The following is a 23,814-nucleotide window of genomic DNA, read 5'->3' on the forward strand; positions in this document are numbered from 1 at the left end:
CAAGAGGGCTAGTGCCAGCCCAGATTACACAGCAGTGGGGGAGTGACTGGGGCCTTGGCAGGGCAGTGGGTGGGCAGCCCCCCCCAATCAGCAGCACCTCTGGCAGCAACCAAAGAAGGGGGGACCACACCCCGGGCAACTCAGTGGTGGCAGTGACCCCTCACTTCAAAAATAGTTAAGACCACTGGTCTAGCTCAAAAAAGAGACTAGAGGGAGCAGTGAAATGCTGCAATTTATGTAACATCTACTGAAATGAATGAGAGTTGTGCAACAGCATCATCATTGGAGGCATTTAGAGTAAAATAGTGCCTGTGTGGGTATTCCTGATGGACTGGGCCTCTGCTTAGAAAATATTTCCCACAGCAATTATGTCTTGCTATGATAAATTGTATAAAGGAAAGTGTGTTCACACAGGTACACAACTAATTTCTGAAAATACTAGGTTTATTCACACCCCAGTGGTAAACAACCTTAATATGTTGTGTCTGGTTTTTTTGTAGGTCACCATCACAAAATACAAAAACCTAGAGCATAAACAAGCAGACAGTAATGAACGTTCAATGTGATCTTGATGGAAATGTAACAGATTATATGGAAATAGTCAAATTCAAAAATGCATTCATCTCCTAATTAGTACGAGTCACTGCCATTTCTATAACAAAGTAATGAAGGCACAGCTAGTGCAAGCAGACGTAAACCCATTTAAACTACTGGGCTGAAATACTTTGGTTGGTTCTTCAGGAAAGGATCTTCTCTAAACAAATATTGGTCTCCATCAACAGTTCTGGTATCTTCACAGCTGCAGTCTAAGCTACATGACAACATACTTCACAAGAACCAAACTATATATTATTTTTATTTTTATTTATATATATATATATATATATATATATATATATATATATACGCGCGCAATGAATCAACTATTCATGCTTTAGGAACTTACTGCATTCTACATATTGGCAAAAAAGTACTATTAAAATGCTAGGTACAAGGAACCTACATTTTAAACTGGTTCTGTCAGTTTGTTTTAACAAAATGTTTATTAATTCTACCAAGATACAAAACATAAGGCTGTAAGTAACTAATAATTGTGTTTAGGCTATTACAGTGCAGATAATCCTCAAGGCCACATACACACTGTTTCACTGCTGCTTGCATTCTGCTGGGTTTTGATCCTTCTGTTGGGAAAGGAAAAAAAGACTCATCAGTGTGAAGGCAGCAGGTGTGCTACAAGAAACTGAAGATTACAAATAGTTTCTCTATGCATTGTCAGAGAACACACACATTGATTACTGACCTTGGGGTCATAATCGGGATCATTTTCTTCATCTGCTTCCTCTTCCCCTTCCTGAAACACACACAAAATATACAGGCAAACCTTGTTACTCACAGGGGTTCCATTCCTCACCTACTGCCATGAGAAACGAAACTGCTAGTAACAAGGCATTGAGAAAAGCAGATACATGTGTTTTAACTCTTTAGTATCCACCGAGTGTCAATTAGACACCTGCGAATACATGGAACCACAAATAGTGGTGCCACAAACAACGAGGTTCTAATGTAAAGAAAGTCTACTTCTGAATGTGCTTTATGTTGTCTAGAGGAAAGTTCTACTGATACTCCATTATCCAGGAGTATTATGTTGTTTTTACCAAAAACAAGGAACACAGCTCCCCACATCCCAAAACAATTAAGAATCTTTATTATTATTATTATTTTAAACCAGTTTTCATCTTACCTCATCGTCAGCCTCCTCACCTTCTTCATCATACTGAAAGGGGAAGAGGGAAAAAGTCATCAGTGGTACAACATCATCTAGAACCCCAGCCAACTGAGTATAGACACACCTTTCAAAGTGGTGATTCTCTTTATTTAGCAGGGCGAGAGAAACTGGTCCAATCCAGCCCCAGCACAATATCCCTCCAGTGGCTGTTGATGGTGTCTAACTTATGTTTTTGGTTTTTTTAGATCAGCTCAACTTATACCCCCCAGCTGTTTTTGGATTATAACTTCCATAATCCCCAACCACACTGGCCACAGGGATAATCCCCAGCCACAGGGATGATGGGAGTTGTCGGCCAACATTTGGAGGAGTGCCAAAGTTGAACAACCCTGTTTTAGATTGTGAGCCATTTGGGGACAGGGATCCATCTTATTTGTTTAGTTCCCTATGTAAACTGCTTTGGAAACTTTTGTAGTAAAGCGGTATATACATATTCATAGTAGTAGTAGTAGTACAGTACCCAGCAAATTAGAATTTTTATATCACAGCTGTTGCCATATGTTAATTTTCATAGACAAAGGCACTTTGTAAAGTGTAGCAATAGCAATAGCACTTACATTTTTATACCGCTTTATAGCCTGGGCTCTCTAAGCGGTTTACAATGATTTAGCATATTGCCCCCAACATTCTGGGTACTCATTTTACCGACCTCGGAAGGATGGTAGGCTGAGTCAACCTTGAGCCCCTGGTCAGGATCGAACTTGTAACCTTCTAGTTACAGGGCGGCAGTTTTACCACTGCGCCACCAGGGGCTCTTAACTTTTTAAAACATGTGTAGGAGCTTTTAACTTTTTAAAACAAGCCTTATAAGAGTTTCCTGTGCAAAACTGATCTCACTCTCCCAAAGTTTTAACCTGGAATTGAAGAGTGCTGAGTGCAGGGTGGCTGAAAAGCAATTTGGTATTTATATTTCTTTCTCACTCAGTCACTTTTGCCACTCCAGCCCTCACTATGCTTCAATCCAAATACAACTAAAACTGGCCGACACAAATCTGGTTGCATATACAAATGTTTTGAGAAGTTCCAAATCTTAAAAATGAAGTGCTGCCCATGCACTTGGTATAACATTAAGTGAAGGGCATCAGAGCACAAATCTGCTTGAAATGTGTGTTTTAACACTGCAGCTCTTTTTACTTCTAACCATTATGTTTGTTAAGAGAGAAATGCACTTTGGACATGTCATAGTCCTGGTTCCATATGTTCTAGAAATATGTCCTTCACACTGATAACTTGAAGCTAACCCCAAGCACAAATGTAACCTTATATGTGATGTGTATATAATCTAGCATTGTCAATTGCACTTCAATTCCATTATAATTAATTAATCTTAAATGCATGCAACTATGGCTTAATTTAATCCTGTAGATATGACACCACACTACAAATTCAAGACAATTTTTGAGACAGCTAACAGAAGCACAGCTTACATCATCATCATCATCTTCAATGGCTTCTCCTGTGAAATACAATACTGCTCGTGGAACTATGCGCTCCCGTAGAAAGTGACCAATTTCAAAATCTGCTGCAAGAATTGCTTCAGCATCATCATCCTGCATAAGTATATGAATTAGAAGATTTATGAATGTGTCTTTAACAACTGTTCTACCTGATTAAGAGCCAGATTTCCATAATTCGTCTGTATATTTGACACAAAGTGAGTTTGTCATCTGCAAAAAACCTTTGCCTTCCAAATATAGTGCTGAATTCTGAAGTTTTGGAGCTAGAAACAATACATTTGATTTTGGCCTGAAGACATGCAAGAATTCAAGCAACATTGTAATACAATACAAAAGGTGCATGTTTAGGAATTTTGCATATTCTACTTTCTTACATTTAACAATCAAAACCTCTTTATACTTTCTCAATCTATGAATATCTACGACTTTGTAGCTTGATTTCTCAAAGTACCTATCAGTTATTTTTGCCATAGTATCAGCCCACCATTATTATCTTATTGATCACCATAACACACTACTATAAAAATTCTGGTCACATGGAGGTAGATACCACCAATGTACACAATGATAAGCAGTAATCTCCAAGGCTGTAGTTGGTTAATTTTCATTTTTATTTACACAACTGGCCCGGCTGTTCAAGCATGATCACTTATATCTTGTTTATGTGTGGCAAACAAGATTACATTTACTGCTGAGAAGCAACCTGGTTGACCGGAGGCACATTTTAATGGAAGTACATACATAGACAGCTGAAGCCATCATGTTGACTAGTATTTAAGCTCATTTTAGCAAGATTAAAGAATTTGTGGCCTCTAGCAAACTGTTAGTTTGCTTGTTTTAATCACTGAATTCATCTCCCTCAATGAAAGCTAGACATGTATCATTTGTTACTACCTTTATTAAACATCTAGAATTTAAAATGTACAATTTATACTTTTTACGGGGTGGAGTGGGGGGAGGAGAGAAATACAAACAAAAGAAACTTACCAAGTCTCCACTTTCAGGAACTGTAAGGAAAGAATTAAGATGTTGGATTATATACTTTTGAAATTCATATTGCTATTTTACTACAATTTTAAAAAATCAAGCAACATTTACCTTCAGGAGGACTGAAAAAATTGAAGAAAGAGTCGTTGGAAACTGTTTTTGTCACTGTTCTAACTGTCCCACGCCCCTTGTGTTTTTGTTTCTTTTTGATGGTTTTCAAAGTCACATTCTTCCCCTTTTTCCAATCTATTTGGCACCTATGAGAGAACTTGAATTACTACTGAGCATGTTTTTAAACACATTGTATTTCAAAACAATATTTATAGCTTTGAGTGAAATACCCTGCTGTACAGTTAGTTTGAAATCTTCCATTACATTCAGTCCTCTGACTCCATCTTAAGCCCTCTCTATTTGGAGAAACATCCCAAAGCATCCCTTGGCTGTGCCTGCAAGTGGTGGTGTAGCAATCCTTGGCAATGCTATAACTTCTGCTGCTTATCCTGCATGCAATGTTTAACTTTTAAGATGTTTTTACTGCCCCTATTCCCAGCACAGAGAAGGTCCAAAGGAAGTCTCAAGGGTCTTCTCCTGACATACAGCTGGCCCATAGGAAAGTGTTAAGGGTAGTCTGTCACTGACGGAGGAATGACGAATAGACAAGAGGCAAATTTTATTTAATTGATTTATATATCACCTTTCCAAAGGTGGCTCAGGCTGCTTCCAGAAGCCAGGTTTACCGCTTACACATTTTAATTCCCTGCTTCAGACATCAAGAATAAGATAATCTGGTTCCAAAGCAATGTAAAAAGCCTGAGGGCTACAAATGAATTTTCAAACTAAGCACAACACCCCTTCTGTATGCAGATATCCCATTAAGGAAAGCAGTCAATCATTTTTTAAACTTACCCTGTACAACCCATAATTTCTGGTCCATCAAAGGAGAAAGGGTCTGAGTCATCAGGTTCTGATCTCATTCTATATGTTTTTGTCAGTATTTCGTTTGTGAAATATTCGTTAGGTTCAAAGTGGAATTCTAACGTGAAAGTCTTTTAAAAATGGAAAACTAAAATTAGGATTAATGATAATGATGCATCATTCAGTTATTTCTAACAGCTCAGACATCACTCTTGCCAGTAAAACACCCAAAAGTGCTCCTACATTCCTCTTCAGAATTTTATTTGTTACTTGTATGGATACTAGAAATTAAAGTTTGCCTAGACAAACATTTATTATACCTCAAAGTACAATTAACCTGTTTTGCCAGAAGAAATGTCATTTTCTGTACATCAGTTCAGTAGTCTTGGGCCCAGTTCTGACATCACACAGAATGATAGCTTAATCCAGGTTAATGGTCAACATCCAGAGCAGTGTATCACTTGCAAAAGGACATTGCACTATTACAAAATGGTTGCGCAAGCATGCTTACAGTTACATAACAGTGGCACACCTAATTTGCTTTAATGGGGACATCTACAATTCTACAACTCCCCACTGTTTAGTACAACTAAGTAACATCTTGTGCCAGTGCACATTTGCTTCCTCTGCCAACAGTTCCTTTTTTCTGGACATCAGCCGATATTCCCTAGCACTGGGCATGCAATGGGAGGTGGGGGTGAGGGGAGGATTCTATTTCCAGTTCTGACTTGGAATGTGACAGGATTTGCTGCAACGGCTGAACCTGCCAAATCATGGTTTCTTCTAAACAGAGCTCAGTAGCTGATTGTTTGTTTGCAATCTCCCTAGGACTCGCCAAGTTCTGATGTCAGGGGCAAATCTTGGCTGTTCCATGCCTGGATTCTTCCCATCCATTGTACAGGGGGAGAGGGAAAAACATCTGAGACTGGGGATGTTGCAGAGAACCAAGATTGAACCATTGTTTCCCATGGTTCCTGATCCAGCCTTGGACTACTTAATTTTTTAGAAAACCTGCACTGGTAGGATCCTCTCCACTTCAATAGAGCAATTAGCACAAGCCATATGACAATGATCAACTGCAAAGTAATGTTTCATGAGTACTTGTTCTTCACTCAGTGCTAGTGCAGCATTCATTTGAGCTTGTGGGATTGAATGACGTTAAGAATCCCAATTAATTTTAATCAAAATATTTCTGCTAAATGATGATCAACATAAAATGAACCAACTGCTACAGTCCATCGGGTATTTCTGTTTTAATAAAAATTCTATACTTCTCAATAGAAGCATTTCACATATTCAACTGGGAGTCAGAAAGGCTAGTCCTCAAATGAGAACTACATGGACATTCAATCCAACAACAAAAATTACAAAGCATATGGCTACCATAATAGTAGAGCAGACTATCAAATTTTTATATACAATTAATGCAATGAAAAGTATGTAGTGCAATGAAATGTATTCAGAAAGCATCCTTTAGCCATCTCTGTATTATTAATTTTATTCTCATCAAGGTAGAACCTACCATAGGCTGCCCAGCCTCTGAAAACTTCACTTTGATATCTTTCAAGTGTTTTAAAATAGGTTCGTCATGTTCCTTTAAAATAAAAGTACAATTAGCTTTAGTCAATGCCTTCTATGACATGTTTATTTAATACAAGTTCAAAGTAGTGTAGTACAGCAAAGAAGAGAAATACACCAGTAACCTAGAGAGCATTTGTAATTCTGTTCATATATAGATTATCAGGTGGTGACAACAATTATATATTTATTGTGAAAGTCAACATATACTTATGTAAATATAAAAAGCAGCTTATATCTAGTCTCTTGCCTAGGGTTGTAATATTTCGTGTAAATGAAGAATGGACTATAGGATATAGAGTTCAGCTCACTGAGTACTCAAGTTCTCATTTTACAGTATAATTTTTATTCCTTTTGGTTCCAAATGCAGGGTACGTAATCTGTAAGCAATGGCAGCTAAATTTAAGTCATCGAGGTTCCTTTTCCCTTGCTATGGCTTGCAGACACAAATTAAGGAAAATACATGAGTTGATTTGCATAATTACACAGAACCAAACTTTTTAGTTTAGAAAGAGTAATGAATGAGGGGACATGACAGAAGTTTATATAATTATGAACAGTACAGAGAAAGTAGAAATGAGACACAGATAAATGTCTCCCATAACAATAGGAAGAGGGCACCCAATGAAATTGATTGGAAGTAGGTAAGCAACTAGTTCACACAATGCATAGATAACCTATGGAATGAACTGCTGTGGGAAGTGATAATAGCCACTAACTTAGATAGCTTTAAATAAAGGACCAGATAAATTCAAGAAGGGTAACTTTATAAACTACTGACACAATAGCACTGGAATCACAACTACAATCTGTGAAAGAAGAGCCAATTCTATTGAGCCCTCTCTTCTGTGGATTCTAATTGTCATAAAACCAGCTGCCTGGGACATTGTGTGTGGCAGAAGTAACCTGACCCAGACATCATCATTGGCTCCACTCCTGGACTGGTTTTAGGAACAATCGTTTTTGGGGAGAGCTTGCTTTTACCTGCTGCCAAGGCCAAGGCAACAAGAACCAATATGGAGGCTGGACAACACGAGAGTGCTGGCGACATGAGATCTAGGGCAGGGGTTCCCAACCTGTGGTCTTCCAGATGTTACTAAACTATAACCATCATCCTCAGCAACAATAAATGTATCTGGGGATGATGGCAGTTGTAGCTCAGCAACATCTGGAGGACCACAGGTCGGGAACCCCTGATCTACAGTAAAAGTTATTGGCTCACTTGCTCTAAGATGGAAAATCTACATGTGCAAACTGACCAACTCTCCAACTGAAAACCACTTAATTCATATATGTTTGTAAACTGCCTTAAAAGGCCTAAATAGTGGAGACACAAGATGTAATTTACCACTGCTGGAAACAGGATGTGGGACTACATGTCTGATCCAGGAGAGCTCTTCTGTCCTCATGGTGCAGAATTTTAATACTTAGGCATGCGGAGCTGTGTGTGCCTAGTGCTAACAGGCAAGACAAGCAATCCATTATTTATGGATGCATTTCAGGAAGTGGATCATTGGGGAAACATTATGGAAATTTCAGCAGAAACATCTTAATAGTGACTAGCAGCCTTTCGATTCAGAAATATTTAACAATCATAAAAAAGGAGTTCTAACTTTACCTGAACCATATCACTGAGCAAGTCAACATTCTTGAATACAGTTAGCCAAAATTCAGGAATTCCTTTAGGGTCATCTTTTTCTTCATCCTTTTTCTCCTCTTCAAGCTTGGCCTTCTCTTTCATTTCCTCCTTGTTAAAATTAACAAGTTACTCCTAAAATTTGAGCACTGCATACTAACCAAGAGATCTGGTGCTATACTAACATTCACAATGAACAGGAAAGCCTTAAATTATATACTTCCAGATAAACTGCTGTATAGTCCTATATGTAGCTTATGCACCTTACCACTGAGAGCTACCGAGAATCCCTCCAAAGATCCAATTATTTACAACATCTGAGAAAGCTGATCCTCATAATAGGCAAAATGATATTACTCAGTAACAAATTTAGTTCTGTAAATTGCATGTTTTGTCTGCATTTGTTACTAGAATAAGTCTACTTCAGGCTATTAAAATACAGCTACACAAGCGAGTCTCTCTCTCACTGGTACTCACTGATGGTTTAGGTACTCACTGAGATTTCTTCTTCAGCATCTGTTTTCCATTCACATTCTTCTTCAGTGGGTTCATAGACTGCATTGATGATTTCACTCCTCTAGAATATTAAACAATTACTCTTTTAGGTTATCATGACTTACAAGTCAGACCTGAGCCATGTACCCATCATAAAGCAACAAAGCCCAATGATTACCAACTTATGTTTCCCAAATGCAAGTTACAGAACTGATCCGTCAAGAGATTTGTTTGTTATCTTCCACTTGTACAATACCCAATATCTGAAATTAAGCTTTCAAATATAAACAATTTAAGCACATTGATTACCTTGCCAAACAATGGCTGATAAAGAGCAGCATATTTTCTTTCCAGTTCATGAACTTCTTCATAGAACTTTGCTTCTATCTGTGCACACTTAACTTGGAGATTCTTGAGTGCATTTACACGTCTCTTAACTACTTTAGGCAAGCTGGAAAAAATTATATTGCAGTTATAAAAACAATCATATGTTATATCATTCTGAATTGAAACAGTCTCTTAAATTTATTGGATTGCACTGCTTATTTTGATTATTTAATCCAACTTCAAAGCCTAGATTGTGTCATTCACTGATCAAGAAAAAAGTGTTACTAACATTACTTATTCTTAACTAAAATTTCAGCAGTTTTAGAAGCATATACTTTATCATTCAATTTAGAACCTTAAAAGGCTAAACAATAACTTATCTTTATATAGTAGTGTATTAAGTGCACTCCGTGAATAACAACAGTTTAAGTGAATGACATGCCAGGGTACTAACTGGACTGAAAAGAGGAGTTTAAAGACAGTATGTTCTACTGAATCATTTTCCTAGAAATTAGCTGACTTTAGTGATACAATTACAGATTGTCAGACTGTTAGCACAGTTTGCTTCTGAATTCTTAGATGTTCTCTTAACTACCTAATTATTTACCCATATAGAAAACGACTCTGAATTTAAGATCTTTAAAAATAAGAGCCGAATACAGATTATGCCTGTATTTACCCAAAACAACGTTACTCTGAATTTAAGACGACCCCCACCTATGACTATATTTGAAAGTGAGTGGAATAAATTTAGAAGGTTTTGGAATAATAAGTATAGCTAGGAAAATTGGAGTGAAATTATAATATCAATAGTATAAGAAATATTATGGCTATTTTAAAGATGGTCACCTGATCAATTTTAATTGGCCCTATCTAGAAGCATGCAGTGGCTGATAACCCAATGTTAAGAGAACAACCTCCCTATACTAAGGAAAAATGGGAGTGAAATGATAATATCAATAGTATATGAAATAGTATGGCTATTTTAAAAATGATCACTTCAGCTAGCCAAGAGAAAATGACAACCAAGTAGGCTGAATAATCCTACCCCATGTATAATCCCCACCCCCACCCCACAACACTGGCTTTATAAATGGAAGCTTGGTTGGCACATTTTTAAAAATTTTTTACACAGTTTGTGTATGCTAAATATCAGGAATGATATGGTCCTGCAGTGTTATGTATTCCAAGGTGTGTATTAATGTATATTTTTTCTTAATAAAAGTTTTTTTTAGAAAAATAATAATCCCCAATTTGTAACACAAAAGAACTTGGAAAAAATGTAGTCTTTTTTCAGTAAATACATTAAGTCACCACATGGCAAAACTGAAGTAGTATTTTAGTGAGTGATGTGCAGCAATACTGATTTCAATTTGTGATATAAGGACAAATATTAAGAAGGTCAATCCTAGATGTCGGAGCATCCTTAGTGTAGCCTGGACTTTGCTTCTTTTCGTACCCGTAACCTACTAGTGGATCCTATAACAATTAAGCGACTGCAGATGTGCTGTCTATATGCCCAATTTTTAAAAGCAATTTGTTGCTTGTGGCATCTCATTCTACTCATGCAACAGAGAAGTAGTTCAGAGCAATTAGTTTTTTAGCTTTCCCAACACTGCTTTCCCCACCAATAACCGAGTGCTCAAAAGCCAGTTGCTTAAGACCTCCAGAAGCACCAATATTTGGGGAAAGCCTTTGAATTACTCCAGTGAATAGGATAATCTCATTTTAAAAAAACAAAGCATGCACATGACAGTATTACTCACTAAAAAACAACAAGTTTTACTGTGAAGATTATTTTAGATGAGCAAAGGTCCTCTGTCAACAAAGGGGTGGGGAGAAGCAATGCTTCTTGTACATAGCAACATCACTGTACATACTAGATTACATCAAAGGCAACAATCTAAGCATGCCAATTGGAAATCAATTATTTATCATGTATGGCATTTTTTATCGCATTTTTTCCATAAAAACACCTTAGGCAATGAACAAATCAATACAAGACAAAAAGGGAAACAAATCAGACAGCATAATAATTTAAAACTAATATGCAGCACTGTAATAGAACCAATTACAACAGCCACATTAAGAATGCCTTGTGGAAACACCTTTTCAGCAATAAAACAGCAAGAGGGGTTTTTTAAATCTCCTTGGAGAGAACATTTCCCAACTGTAGTTCTGCTACCAAAAAGGCCCTTAAACCCCACTGAAATCAGTGGGATACTCTATCAAACATGTTAGAATGTAATGTTTAAACTTTATCATTTCTCCTCACAGCCCTCAACAAGATTATTATTATTTATTCAATTTAGTCTGCAAGAGGCAGAATTTGCTGCTCACTTTGGTTGGTCGACATGGTCTAACCTAAGTAGTTAATGCAGGAAGGAGTCAAGAAAAACTCATTGATATCAAAACAGCTAACCACCAGAGCTAAAAAAAACCCCAAACCTCACCTTTAGGTTAAACAGATTAGGTATAGTTTGTGTTTCTAAAAGCATTTGTAACTTCTATAGCCACTGCATTTCTCACACAAAATCACACAGGACTGTACTGATAACTATTAGTCATGAATACTGAATGGATATGCAATATCCAGTCAGTTTCCAGCAATTCAATATCAGTTTTAACTCGAGTTGAGACACTATGAAGCAACGATAATCTATCAAGCAATTTCTTTACAACAGTAATTTGAGGCAGGGGTTTGCAGGCTGGGGTTAGGGTCGCATTTGTGTGCCAGGCCAAAACTGCCATTTTACACAAACTATAAACACCATTCCATTTATATTAAAAAAAGTTAAAACACAAGAAACTTTAAAAACCAAGTATTTTAATGAGACAAGAGTACTTCTTTGGCATTAGTCACTTTCTTCTTGAGTTGAAGAAATACACAGTAGCTAATTCCCCAAAGATGTGTCTCATTGATTTCTTAAGGAAACACCGATCCAAGGTGGTTGAGAACCACAGTGTTACAACGCACACAACTTAAAAGGTATGGTCTATATTCTGACCACATTGGTTCAAAAGTATGGCATTGCAATTTTTACCAGAAAAGCATGTCACAGTTGTCTGAACTTCAGTATAAGCTTTATCACCACAAAACGCCAAACACCAGAACAAGGTAACTAGTAAAATTGTATTTATTGTTCAATTTATATACTGCCTTTCATTAAAACAATCACAAGGTATCACTTACTGCAGATTTATCATGCATATGTTATTTAAGATTTTAAACAGAAAAACTGTATTTAGAGCACAAACACCTGCAGTTATTGAAAGCAGTCATATCAAATGTAGTCTAGCCCTGTGTTTCTCAACATTTTTCGAGTCATGGACTGGTACATTATTCATGTGCAGGTCCCTGGACCAGCAGTTAGTAAGCGGGTCACCCCCTTGCCCCCACCCCCAGGCACCTCCCCCCGAAAAAACCCCAATTTCAGGCAGGTCTCCGGAGCTCATTTCCAGGCAGCCCTTGCTGCTGGATATTGTTCATTGCGAGGAAGTGAAATGAATGTTATCCAGCAGCGAGGGCTGCCTAGAAATGAGCTCCAGAGAGCTCTCGGTGGTCCCCTCCCACCCAAAATGTTTTTTTGGGGGGGGGTATTAGTGATGCCTCACGGACTGGTACCCAATGCCTCGTGGACTGGCACCGGTCCACAGACCAGTGGTTGAGAAACACTGGTCTAGTCCATACCACATAATCCAAAAGATATACATTTGTCTCAGAGTACATATGAATTCAAGCAGAACAATTCAAAAATGTGTGTCAAGAAATTTATTCAAGCAAAATCCACTTCACTTCCCAAAGTTGTCTAACAGAATGCCAATATTGTAGTTAGCTCTGCAAATATTTAATAGGATGACTATGCATCTCCCAATGCACTTGCCTGAGAATCCCCTCCTCACAAACATCGCAGAATCCTACTCAGTCATTTAAAGGCTAGTTAACATACCCAAGCGCTCATTAATGGCTGCATATCAATCTGGAGGGAGGTATCGTGAAGTTCCACAAGCAGAAGTGTTAAGGTTTCAAAGAAGAAGCCACTGAAAGAGTCAGAAAACTGTTGCCCAACCCCAAGGCCAGAAATGAAAAAATGTTTCAATTTTTCAAACATCACCATTTTTTAAAGAATGATGCACAGAATGCTTTACAAGGCATAGTTTTAAATTATCACTCCGTCCACTGCTTTTAAAATGCTAACAACTATGTAATATGAAGATGTTTTAAGTAAGACAATGAAAATTATATAATTACAGTTCTAATAAGTCACCTAATGGGGCAGTGGGGAAATGACTTAATTAGTAAGCCAGAGATTGCTGGTTCAAATCCCCGCTGGTATGTTTCCCAGACTATGGGAAATGCCTATATCAAGCAGCAGCGATATAGGAAGATGCTGAATGGCATCATCTCATACTGTGTGGAAGATGGCAATGGTAAATCCCTCCTGTATTCTACCAAAGACAAAAACAGGACTCTGTGGTCGCCAGGTGTTGACACCGACTCAACAGCACACTTTACGTTACAATTCTAATCCTGTACAATGGAGTTCTATATAACTCTCAAACTCCAGGTGCATTTTGGCCTTTGCCCTTCACAGGATTCACAGTCTTCTTTACTAGAGGACCTCAGATACCAAGGCCGTTCTATGACTCCTCCTCACTTGGGAATTGTTGCCTGCTTTCCTCTGGTCTGCTGCCTCTTGAACTGGAGAGGGGAGGATATACTATCTTCATGATTCAGCCCCTGTTAATCTTGAAGATATTCTCCCACCTCAAAGTACTGCAACCACCATGTTTCACCCCTCCTACAGGGAAGCAAGCAGCTAACTGCCCTGCCTTTTCATGTGGAGTCAAAGGAAGCAGATGCTGAAAGAGGGTTGAGGAGAAACTTGAACATTTAAACTGGGTAGCTTGGAATCTGCTTCTCCTTGGTCCCTTCCCATCTTGACATTAGGATCCATACAAGTACATAAACTGCATCTTACAGACTGATCTCTAGCACTACATATACTTGTAATTATTTTCAGTATACTTATGAAATTTAAAAGTATAAATGAGATTTAATTTTTTAAAATATACGGTTATGTGTACTGTTGCACATAGTTCACTTTTTGTCTTTTAACTATGATATAAAAATAAAGTATTGCGTATATACTCATCTGGATTACTGTAATGCACTTTACCTGGGTTGCCTTTGAAGACGATCCAGAAGCTTCAGTTGGTCCAGAATGCGGCGACCCGCCTGCTTATTGGCGCTAGGAGATATTATATGACAACTCTCTTGTGGTTGCAGCACTGGTTTGCTTCCGGGTCCAATTCAAAGTGCTGCTTCTCACCTTTAAAACCCTTCAGGGCTTAACACCTGCCTACCTTCAGGACCGCCTTTCCCGGTGAATCCTGTCTCATCCTGTGAGATCTTCTCAGGTTGCCCTTCTTTCAGTCCCTGGTCTCAGAGAGGCCCATAGTACTAGGGCTAGTGGAAGGGCTTTCTCTGTTGCTGCCCATTCGCTTTGGAATTCTCTTCCCCCTCCCAGATTCAGTCTGCCTCCTCCCTTTCAGCCCTTAAAACCTCATTGAACACCTCTTTTCTGCCAGGCATTTTCACTTTAATTTTTAATTTATTTTTTAGATCTCAGATGCTGTTCTTGTTTGTACACCACCCTGAGTCTGTGGATTGGGTGGTATATTAAATCTTTTAATATATAAATATATAAAGTTTTCACCAAATCTCTCTCCTCCCCTCAATCCCTCCCCCAAAACCTACTTGTTTTCCATGGCTTCAAAATTTTCTAAAGTTGTGTCTCTAGATCAGTCCTCCTCAACTTAGCCTCCACAGCTGTTCTGGGACTACAACTCCCATAATCCCCAATCACACTGGCTAATAGCCAGGGATTATGAGAACTGAAGGCCAACATCTGCAAGAGGGCTGAAGTTGAGCAGCCCTCCCTGCTCTAGACAGAAGGCTCTGTTCTCAGCCATGAGCTGTTCAACATTTGTATAAGTGACTTAAAGACAGGAATAGAGGGGATGCTTCTCAAATTTGCTGATGACACAAAACTGGGGGATACCCAACACCTCAGAAGACAGATTGAAGATTTGAACCAATCTGGACAGGCTCCAAAACTGGGCCAAAGCCAATAAGATGAAGTTCAACAGAGACAAATCTAAAGTCCTGCACTCAGATTAGAAAAATCAGATGCACAAGACAGCTGGCTTGGCAGCAGTACACATGAAAGGGACCTACATGTTTTAATGGACAAGAAGTTGAACATGAGTCACAACAGTGCAATGCAGCAGCCAAAAGAGCCAAGGCAATCTTAGGATGCATTAACAAAGGCTGAGTGTCCCAGTGGAAAGGAATGCCCTTCATTAGAGATTTTCAATCAGAGGCTTGATGGCCATTTATCAGGCATGCTGTGGCAGTTTCCCACTTTAAGCAAGGAGGGAATTGGACTAGAAGACCTCCTAGGTTCCTTCCAAGCCTACTACTACAAATATTTATATACCACTTTCCAACAAAAGTTCCCAGTGCAGTTTACACTGAGAAATATAAATAAACAGGGTGGCTCCCTGCCCCCAAAGGGCTTTCATTATAAAAAGAATCATAAGACAGACACTAGCAACAGTCACTGGAGGGTTACTGTGCTGGGGATGGATAGAACCAGTTGTTCTCCAACTGCTAAATAAAGAGAATCACCACCTCACCATAAATAAAGAGAATCACCAAGCCTATGATTCTAATAGTATTTTAAGGCAACTTTTTAAAAAAGCATTCAACATGGTATTGTGCTATATTTTTGCTTTGGTAACTGTAGGCTTCACATTCTGAGGACAAGTCACGTAACAGCAGATAGGTCAACCAGTTGCACTCTCCAACTGCTTGCGAAGGGGCAATGACTGGCCACTAGCAAGCAGAAAGTTGCACATCTGAACAAGATTGTTTTAATTTGATAAACACAAACCTCTCATAACAAAATCCTCATGACTAGAGATAACAGTATATTTGCTCCAGAGCAAACAGTTTAAAGAACAACAAAGGGATGAAAGTGGTAAAGATAAGCCAAGCTACAGTAACAAAATCTTAGATAACTGAGAAGAAATGAGTTATACTCTGCATAGCTGCTTAAGAGACTGTTAGCAAATGCCTAGCTTATGTGAGTAAGCTAGCATGGGGGGGGGAGCAGGGGGAAGAAATGAGAGTTCTCTCAAACCAACTTAGCTGAGATGCATGTACATTCCATGCTTAAATAATCTTGCACCAAATTCAATAAAGAACTATAAGGGCAAAATATAAAGAACAAGACACAAAGGTCATCTGCAAAATATTTCAAATCAAGCAAGAATGCAAGCATTAGACCAAATTCAAACTGTTACACCCATTAATTTATCTTGCTTAGCAATGCTTCAGCTAGCATGCTAAATGAGCTTAGGGCTTGTTACTGTTCTTAAAGCAAAGATCTGACTTTTGACAACTCTCTCAAAAGATCTCTCAGTTAAAACATCATGAAACTCAGTAAGGACTTACTGATCTTGAATCAAGGACCTTGTAGATTAGCAGAGTTACTTAAATATGCTGCGAGAGAAGAGAAAGCAAGTTCACAGCAGATCCAAAGTCAACTGTGGCCTACAATTAGAAGGTGAAAAGCAAGCCACACATTGTGCGCAAGTGTGTGCAACAATACTCAATTGACTTTTTGTTCACAAAGCAGCAGGAAGAAGAAAGTGCTTAACTCTTTTCTCACCCATCATTTGTTCCAAATGACTATTATTACATTTATATCCCGCTCTTCCTCCAAGGAGCCCAGAGCGGTGTACTACATACTTGAGTTTCTCTTTCACAACAACCCTGTGAAGTAGGTTAGGCTGAGAGAGAAGTGACTGGCCCAGAGTCACCCAGCTAGTATCACGGCTGAATGGGGATTTGAACTCAGGTCTCCCCGGTCCTAGTCCAGCACTCTAACAACTACACCACGCTGGCTCTTCCTCCCCACCCCCGTTTCTTTTCCCTCTGTGGGGTACCACATGGGGGACAAAGTAGCAGTTAAGGGGCTATCTGGAGGTAGGGGTGTGCACGGAACCATATGGCCCGGTTTGAGGTCGGACCAGCCTCGAACGGAACTGGGTCAGTTCGGTCCGGCCCCCATCGAACCCCTCCCCCCGGTCCGGTCTGCGAACCTTTTTTGAAAAAATTTAAACCAAAAGTAACTTCCTGTAGCCCCTTCAAGGGGCTTGCTGCAGCCACAGAGAGGGGTGTGTGTCCGCGAAGGTTCCCTCTCCCCCCACCGGCCTCCCTCATCACCGCCGCGGCCGAGTAAACATAGTCTTTTTGGCCCTTTTGGGCCTCTGTAAAGGCGAGCCCTCGGAGAGGGCATTTGTGCATGTGTGGCGGCAGCCAAAATGGCCGTTGCTCACCTTTATGGAGGCCCGAAAGGGCCAAAATGACTACATTTACCCGGCTGATGGAGGCCGGTGGGGGGAGAGGGAACCCTTGCGGACCCTCCCCCTGCAGCTACAGCAAGCCCCCCGAAGGGGCTACAGGTAGTTACTTTTGATTTAAAATTGGAGGGGGAAATTCACGGACCTTCTGGACCGGACTGGCGGTTCGGTTCCAGTTCGGACGGACCGGGGTGTGTGTGTGTTCAATTCGATCACAAACCCCCGGACCGAACAGTCAGACCGGTTCTGCACATCCCTATCTGGAGGAGAAAAACAGCACATAGGGAAAGGATCAAGAGCACACATGTATATGTAATCACTACTACTTTACTTAAAAGTCACAGCCCTCCCAAAACTATTTCCTGAACAAAAATTCCGTCACAGCATTATCTAACATATAGTTTGTAGGGGTGTGCAGAACTGGTTCGAACTGAACAAGGTTTGATTTGAACCAGACTGGTTTAGGCTCAAACTGGACCAGAACTCCAAAAAGGGGGTCAGTTCGAGTCTGAACCAAACCTGGCCTGGTTTGAACCAGTTTGGCCTGGTTCAAGAGCTATTATGCGAAGGGGAAACTGGTGATGATCCCCCTTCACAAGCAAAGGGGATTCCTACCTCTAAAGGGGCAGGGGGTGGGCAAGAGGGTACCTTGCCGGCCCCAGCAGCCCCTCTAGTCCTGCGGGCGCCCCCCCACTAGTAAGGTATCCTCTCATAAACCCTCACCGCCCACCCTTTGAACCCCTTTAGAAGTAGGAATCCCCTTTGCTTGTAAAGGGGAATCCTCACCAGATTCCCCTTTACAAGGATAGTCCCTCGAATCATGTCAGACTGGTTCGACCACATGAACTGAACTGCCAGCCGGTTCTAACTAACCAGTTCGCAGATCAGCAGTTTGGTTTGAATGCAAACTGAACCACCAAGAACGGTTCAGTGCACACCCCTAGTAGTTTGGTTCTTGACCATGTATGCTTCTGGGGCATTAGATTTTAATTTTAATTCCATGATAATCTAGCATTTTTTCAGCATACCCATTATCCCAAGTAGTAAGACCTTTGCTCTACAGAAGTTCTATTCAAATACAAAGTGGCTTTTTTTGTTCTCCATTTTTTATATTTGTAGATGCATTTGAAAACCCATTTCTTATTTTCCATCTAAGATCAGTACACTCTAGCCAACATCCATTAGCTTCTAAATCCACTACTTACGACTGAAGCTAGTGTTACAAAAATGCTCTCCTGAAGCACTCTGTGCCATGTTAGTAATGAAGGTGCCTGCTAGAACAGCCATGACAATGTTTAGAACTCAGGCTAGGATTTACACACTGCATCGTCAACAATTTGAACTTGTAGCTGTGCACTGGCTGGAATATAAGCTAAGCCTGAACAAGGGCACTACCATACTGTGACCCAGTTAGACAACTGGATAATGACTGCATGGAGAGTGCATTTTCAGCAATATGGCCAGTTTTTGCAGCCTTCATCCCACACTACCCTTATAAAATTAATCTTAGCTGATTTAAAAGGGTTTTTTTAGGACTGTGTAGCTGCCCATCGCAAAAATCAAGAGATAAGCAAGTGTAGCAAGATAGAATGAATAATGACTGCATGGAGAGTGTTCTGCAAAGTTCAAAAGGGCAAGGAGAAAACAAGCACTCTATGATAATATGGTGTATCTCAAATACAAAAGCCATGTATAAATTCTGCAAACATGAAACAAAAAAATTCCTGGTGTCTAGACTCATTAGGCAACTTCCCTGTGATTTTATGTTCTACCCCTTTCCAATACTTAACTATATTGTGAAACATCATTTAGTTCTCTGAAGCAGATAGCTTTGCTCTGATATACCAAACTTCATTAATTTTTACCCTAAGGATCAAACCCTCTAACACAATATTCAAACACAACCACTAACTGACATAATGCAAACATTTTTAGCAAGAGGCAATATACAGCAAAAGCCCACATGCAGAGCTCACTATACCTTTCTATATATCCTGTAGGTGTTCCAACCAAGCCATCAAGTCTTTCTTGCAGGGCTGCAAGAATTTGAGGATTCTGCATCATTTGTACAGTCAGCTGACGTGCTAAATGAAACAGGAGAGTTATTTCTAACAGTATACCACCAACCTGGCATGAAACTGTTTTAGACCCAACAATGGACAAACAGATTTTTTCACCAAAATACATAGCACTGCTTGCCTAGAACACTGAAAGCAAGTTCCTAGCATAAGTCTAATGTCAGTTCTATACAACAGCACAATATGCTAGGCATTAAAAGTTTTAAGTCACCTACAGAGACAGCTCAATATACTAATTTGTTTAACATTACATTTAAAGCCAGTTTATTTGGCTGGAGTTGGGGCGGGGGGCAGGATCAATAAAATAACCAAAATCCAAGCAAGTTTACTGAAATGTTAGGTAGCAGGACTGCATTAGAATTTAACATGTGGACAATTTTGTCTAAAAATTTAAGCCAAGCAAGCATTGCATAGGGCAATCAATTTGCTGTTCTCGTTGAACTGGCTCAAGGTTAGCAATAACTTGGAAAGGCAAGTTACACCAGCAGGATTCAAGTTAAACTGAGAAAGGCACATCTTACAGAGCACAGCTTTATGAACTCAAGTCTCTGCTCACTTTGCAATTACCTTTGCTGTTGGCATCCTCTCCAGTTTCTTCATCATCTACTTCTTCAACATCTTCCATATCTTGTTGGTCAAGTTCAGCTTGTTCTTTGCTATTAAAATCCAAGCCAAACCAAGACTGAATCTCTTCAAACAAACAGTTTTAGCATGCAAGTTTAACAAGTTAACACTTTAAATATGACTTGGTAACATTCTAATTAGAAATATGACCAGAAGCTACATCTTTGAAACCAATTTCCTAACGCACAGCCCTCTTTCCCCATTGCAATGGTAGTATTATGGATATACTGATTTTTTAAGGCTCTCACAGTATAAACACATTTGCAAAAAAACAAAAGCCAGTACAATCAGAGACAAATATTCAAGATGGATAAGGCATCAGCTATGATCAGTATAGATAATACACTGAATTCTCCAGATTTCCTGTAGCCTCCTTTCCCTCCTGCTTCTGCTTAAACAGCAAGAAGTATCATTTTGGGTGGGCTAGGTACATACCTGTGATAATATTATGCAGGGAAATTGGGACAATTTTGCAATCATGTAAATGGAGGATATGTAAGTGCTATAAAGGGAAGTGTGTGTGTGGCGGGGGTGGGGGAGGATCTGCAGCTTTAAGAAAAAATTACATTTAACCAAGAAGGGAAGGGGATCTTTAGATCTCTTTTATACTGAGCCAACAGGAATGACTGGCAAGCAACAGAGATGAGACAACCTGTCAGATGTCATGGCATCAGAAGATACAACATATCTGTACTCCAACATTGCACTGCATGATGCAAATTTATAATATACAATAATATAACTGAGGACCACAGCACTACTTCTTTGGTTGGCAAGAGAGCAATACAAACATTTCAAGTGTCAGGACACACTCCAAGAATGATAAGTTATTTTGGAACCTGAAAGCTTGGACTAGTACCAAGAAGTCCAAGTTCAAATCCCCATTCAGTGACAAAACCCACCGGGTGACTCTGGGCTTATTTCTCAGCCTAACCTGCCTCACAGGGTTGTTGTGAGGATAAATATAAAGATGTACACTGCTCTGGGCTCCTTGGAGGAAGAGCAGGATGTAAATGTAAAAATAAAGATAATAATACATTTACACTTGCAAAGCTGTTTTATACTGAATCAGACCATTGGCCCACCTAGCTCAGTCTTGTCTCCATCGACTGACAGTGGCTCTCTAGAGTTTCAGACAGGGGTCTTTTCCAGCCCTACCTGGAGACGCCTGCAACCTTCTGCATGGAACAGATGTTTTCAACCCCTGAGCTAGTGTCTCTATTGTGATTTTTTTTTTTAATAGAGAATACTTCCCTTAAATACATTTCCCCACATCTTCTTTGTATTTAAAAGCCTTAGGACGTATGGAGCGAATCCCGTGGTACGTGGCACATCACACAAGATTTCCTGGCAGAGCAGAGCACAGCAGGGGAGCCAGTCTGCTGAGGAGGGAGGGAGGTCAAGGAGGAGGCGGCAGCAGCAGTGCCACTGCTAGTCGGGCGGGAGAGCGCTCGTCAGCTCCAACCGCCCGTCTCCTCACGAGGACAGCCAAGCAAGCGGCGACACGGGCAGTGAAACTAGTGCTGAGGGTGAGAATGAACTGGCCGAAAGAATGGGGGAGAACGGCTGAGGGGATGAAGACGGGGCAGGGAGAACTAGCAGCACAGATGCTCTGCACCAGGTCAGCTAGTACTTTTTAAAGTGTGTACTACCTTGCCTTTAGCATTAAAAGCAATTAACTGACATTTTTAGAAAGAGGTAAGACAACACTGTCTTCCCAATTTAGCACTATTGACCAAAACGAAAAAGGGAAGAGACAGATTCAAATGCAAGTGTACTGGCTTTAGACATATTAAGCAGCATCTCAGATGTACACTGGAACTGAAATCTGACTTATATTCTCACTGTGATAGAACAAGGGCACAAGTTCCTTGGTTTGCACTTTGTTTGCATGTCTGGGTGAACAACATGCTTTTACTTAACACCTACACTCTTTTTCACAACCAGATATGGCCAATGTTTTCCTCCTCCCACAACAACTTTTTATTATGAGTCCTTTAAGAGACAAGGACCCATATAAACAATTAAACTAATATTAGCCCAGATCTTGACAACTCCTAAGTACCAGCTCATCGTGGTGCCTAAAATTTAAGGGTGGCAACAGAGCCAGGCAAGGGGTGGACACAATCAGGTGGTCACCTTGACCCACTGGCTGCCTGAGTCAAAACAGATGCGACCAGCTTCGGCCCTCCAGCTGTTTTGTACTGCAACTCCCATCAGTCCCAGCTACAGTGGCCAAGACAGGGGCGATGGGAGTTGTACTCCAGCATCTGCAGGGGGGTGAGGGTGGGACCAAGGTTGTACAGCTCCGAGTAATAGTGATTTGTCCATGCCTCACTTGCATGCTCCACCTTCTGGTTATGTCAGTCTGGCTCAAACAGGTGAGGAGGAACAAACCACCGGCCCCCACTTTGCATACTCACTCCTCCTACTGATTGAGTCCATTCATCAGGTGCCTGAGCCAGACAGACATGGCCAGGAGAAAAGTCCACTTCCTCATGAAGTGGAGGGCATTGCTGTGGGTAAGCAGTGGAGCAGAGAGGAGTCTGGCTCTAAGAGTGAAAGGGTATTTGTCAAGGCCTGTACTGAACCCTAGGGTGGCATACAAATTTAAACAAACAGCACACGCACACATCTATGCATGCTATAAGATTCAGTATTGTTGCCACAGCATTAAGCTATGTGCAGGAGGAAAAACAGAACAACGTGTCTAATGTTTAGATTTAGATGATTTCCTTTTAGATGTGTAAAGCCAAGTCTGACTGTTGTTCCATCTAATCTACTTCAGATGACTTGGTCCTGCAGTATTAAAATCAAATATGGACAACCATAAGAACCACATACAAAACTTCTGTTCACATTACAGAAAAGGTTTCTATGGCTAGAATTAGAGTTATGCATACTCTGATTTAACATGCTGAAATTCAGGATTATTTCCCCAGACAGAGTCACACCAGGCTACCAATCACAGAAGTGCCCACCATCATGATTTGCCTCATTATTATTATTTACATTTTATATCTCGCTTTTTCTCCAAAGAGCCCAGAGCGGTGTACTACATACTTAAGTTTCTCCTCACAACAACCTTGTGAAGTAGGTTAGGCTGACAGAGAAGTGACTGGCCCAGAGTCACCCAGCAAGTTTCATGGTTGAATGGGGATTTGAACTCGGGTCTCCCCGGTCCTAGTCCAGCACTCTAACGACTACACCATGCTGGCTCTAGATTCTTAGACTAATGCTGCCGTAACCATGAGGTGTTCAGTGAGGGAGGTGAGTGATGCCCCTGGCCAGGACTTCAGGCATGCTTTGGGATGGCTGCCATCATGTACAGCCTTTGAATAGGGCTTATATGTATAGGTCCTGACATGAAGCGTACATATTTGCTCCTCCACCACATGAATACTCTTTGCTGCTCCGATTTTAGAGTGTGTTCCAGCTTTCAGACCGTAATGTACTGCCCACAAACTTACAAGCTGTTTTCATAACCATGATAGCAGG

At 40.2% G+C, this 23,814-nt stretch overlaps 1 protein-coding gene across 6 annotated transcripts in view; it reads right to left on the reverse strand.

The window, feature by feature from the left end:
- Positions 1–426: 426 nt before the first annotated feature.
- Positions 427–23,814, reverse strand: part of NAP1L1 (nucleosome assembly protein 1 like 1) — a 32,469-nt gene continuing 9,081 nt past the window's right edge. For 5 of the 6 annotated variants that reach the window (XM_053255764.1, XM_053255766.1, XM_053255765.1 and 2 more), the window contains exons 3-15: positions 20,260–20,348; positions 19,596–19,698; positions 9,164–9,305; positions 8,856–8,936; positions 8,342–8,470; positions 6,668–6,739; positions 5,137–5,276; positions 4,342–4,487; positions 4,231–4,250; positions 3,214–3,336; positions 1,742–1,774; positions 1,301–1,351; positions 427–1,181 (exon numbers count right to left, since the gene is read on the reverse strand). In XM_053255764.1, the coding sequence (XP_053111739.1) occupies positions 1,146–1,181; positions 1,301–1,351; positions 1,742–1,774; positions 3,214–3,336; positions 4,231–4,250; positions 4,342–4,487; positions 5,137–5,276; positions 6,668–6,739; positions 8,342–8,470; positions 8,856–8,936; positions 9,164–9,305; positions 19,596–19,698; positions 20,260–20,348 (1,165 nt within the window). In that variant the 3' untranslated portion in view covers positions 427–1,145. The remainder of the gene's footprint in view (positions 1,182–1,300; positions 1,352–1,741; positions 1,775–3,213; positions 3,337–4,230; positions 4,251–4,341; positions 4,488–5,136; positions 5,277–6,667; positions 6,740–8,341; positions 8,471–8,855; positions 8,937–9,163; positions 9,306–19,595; positions 19,699–20,259; positions 20,349–23,814) is intronic. The other variant, XM_053255769.1, reaches the window with a different exon arrangement.

This window comes from Hemicordylus capensis, chromosome 5 (assembly GCF_027244095.1).
Source record: "Hemicordylus capensis ecotype Gifberg chromosome 5, rHemCap1.1.pri, whole genome shotgun sequence".
NCBI classification, from domain to species: domain Eukaryota; kingdom Metazoa; phylum Chordata; class Lepidosauria; order Squamata; family Cordylidae; genus Hemicordylus; species Hemicordylus capensis.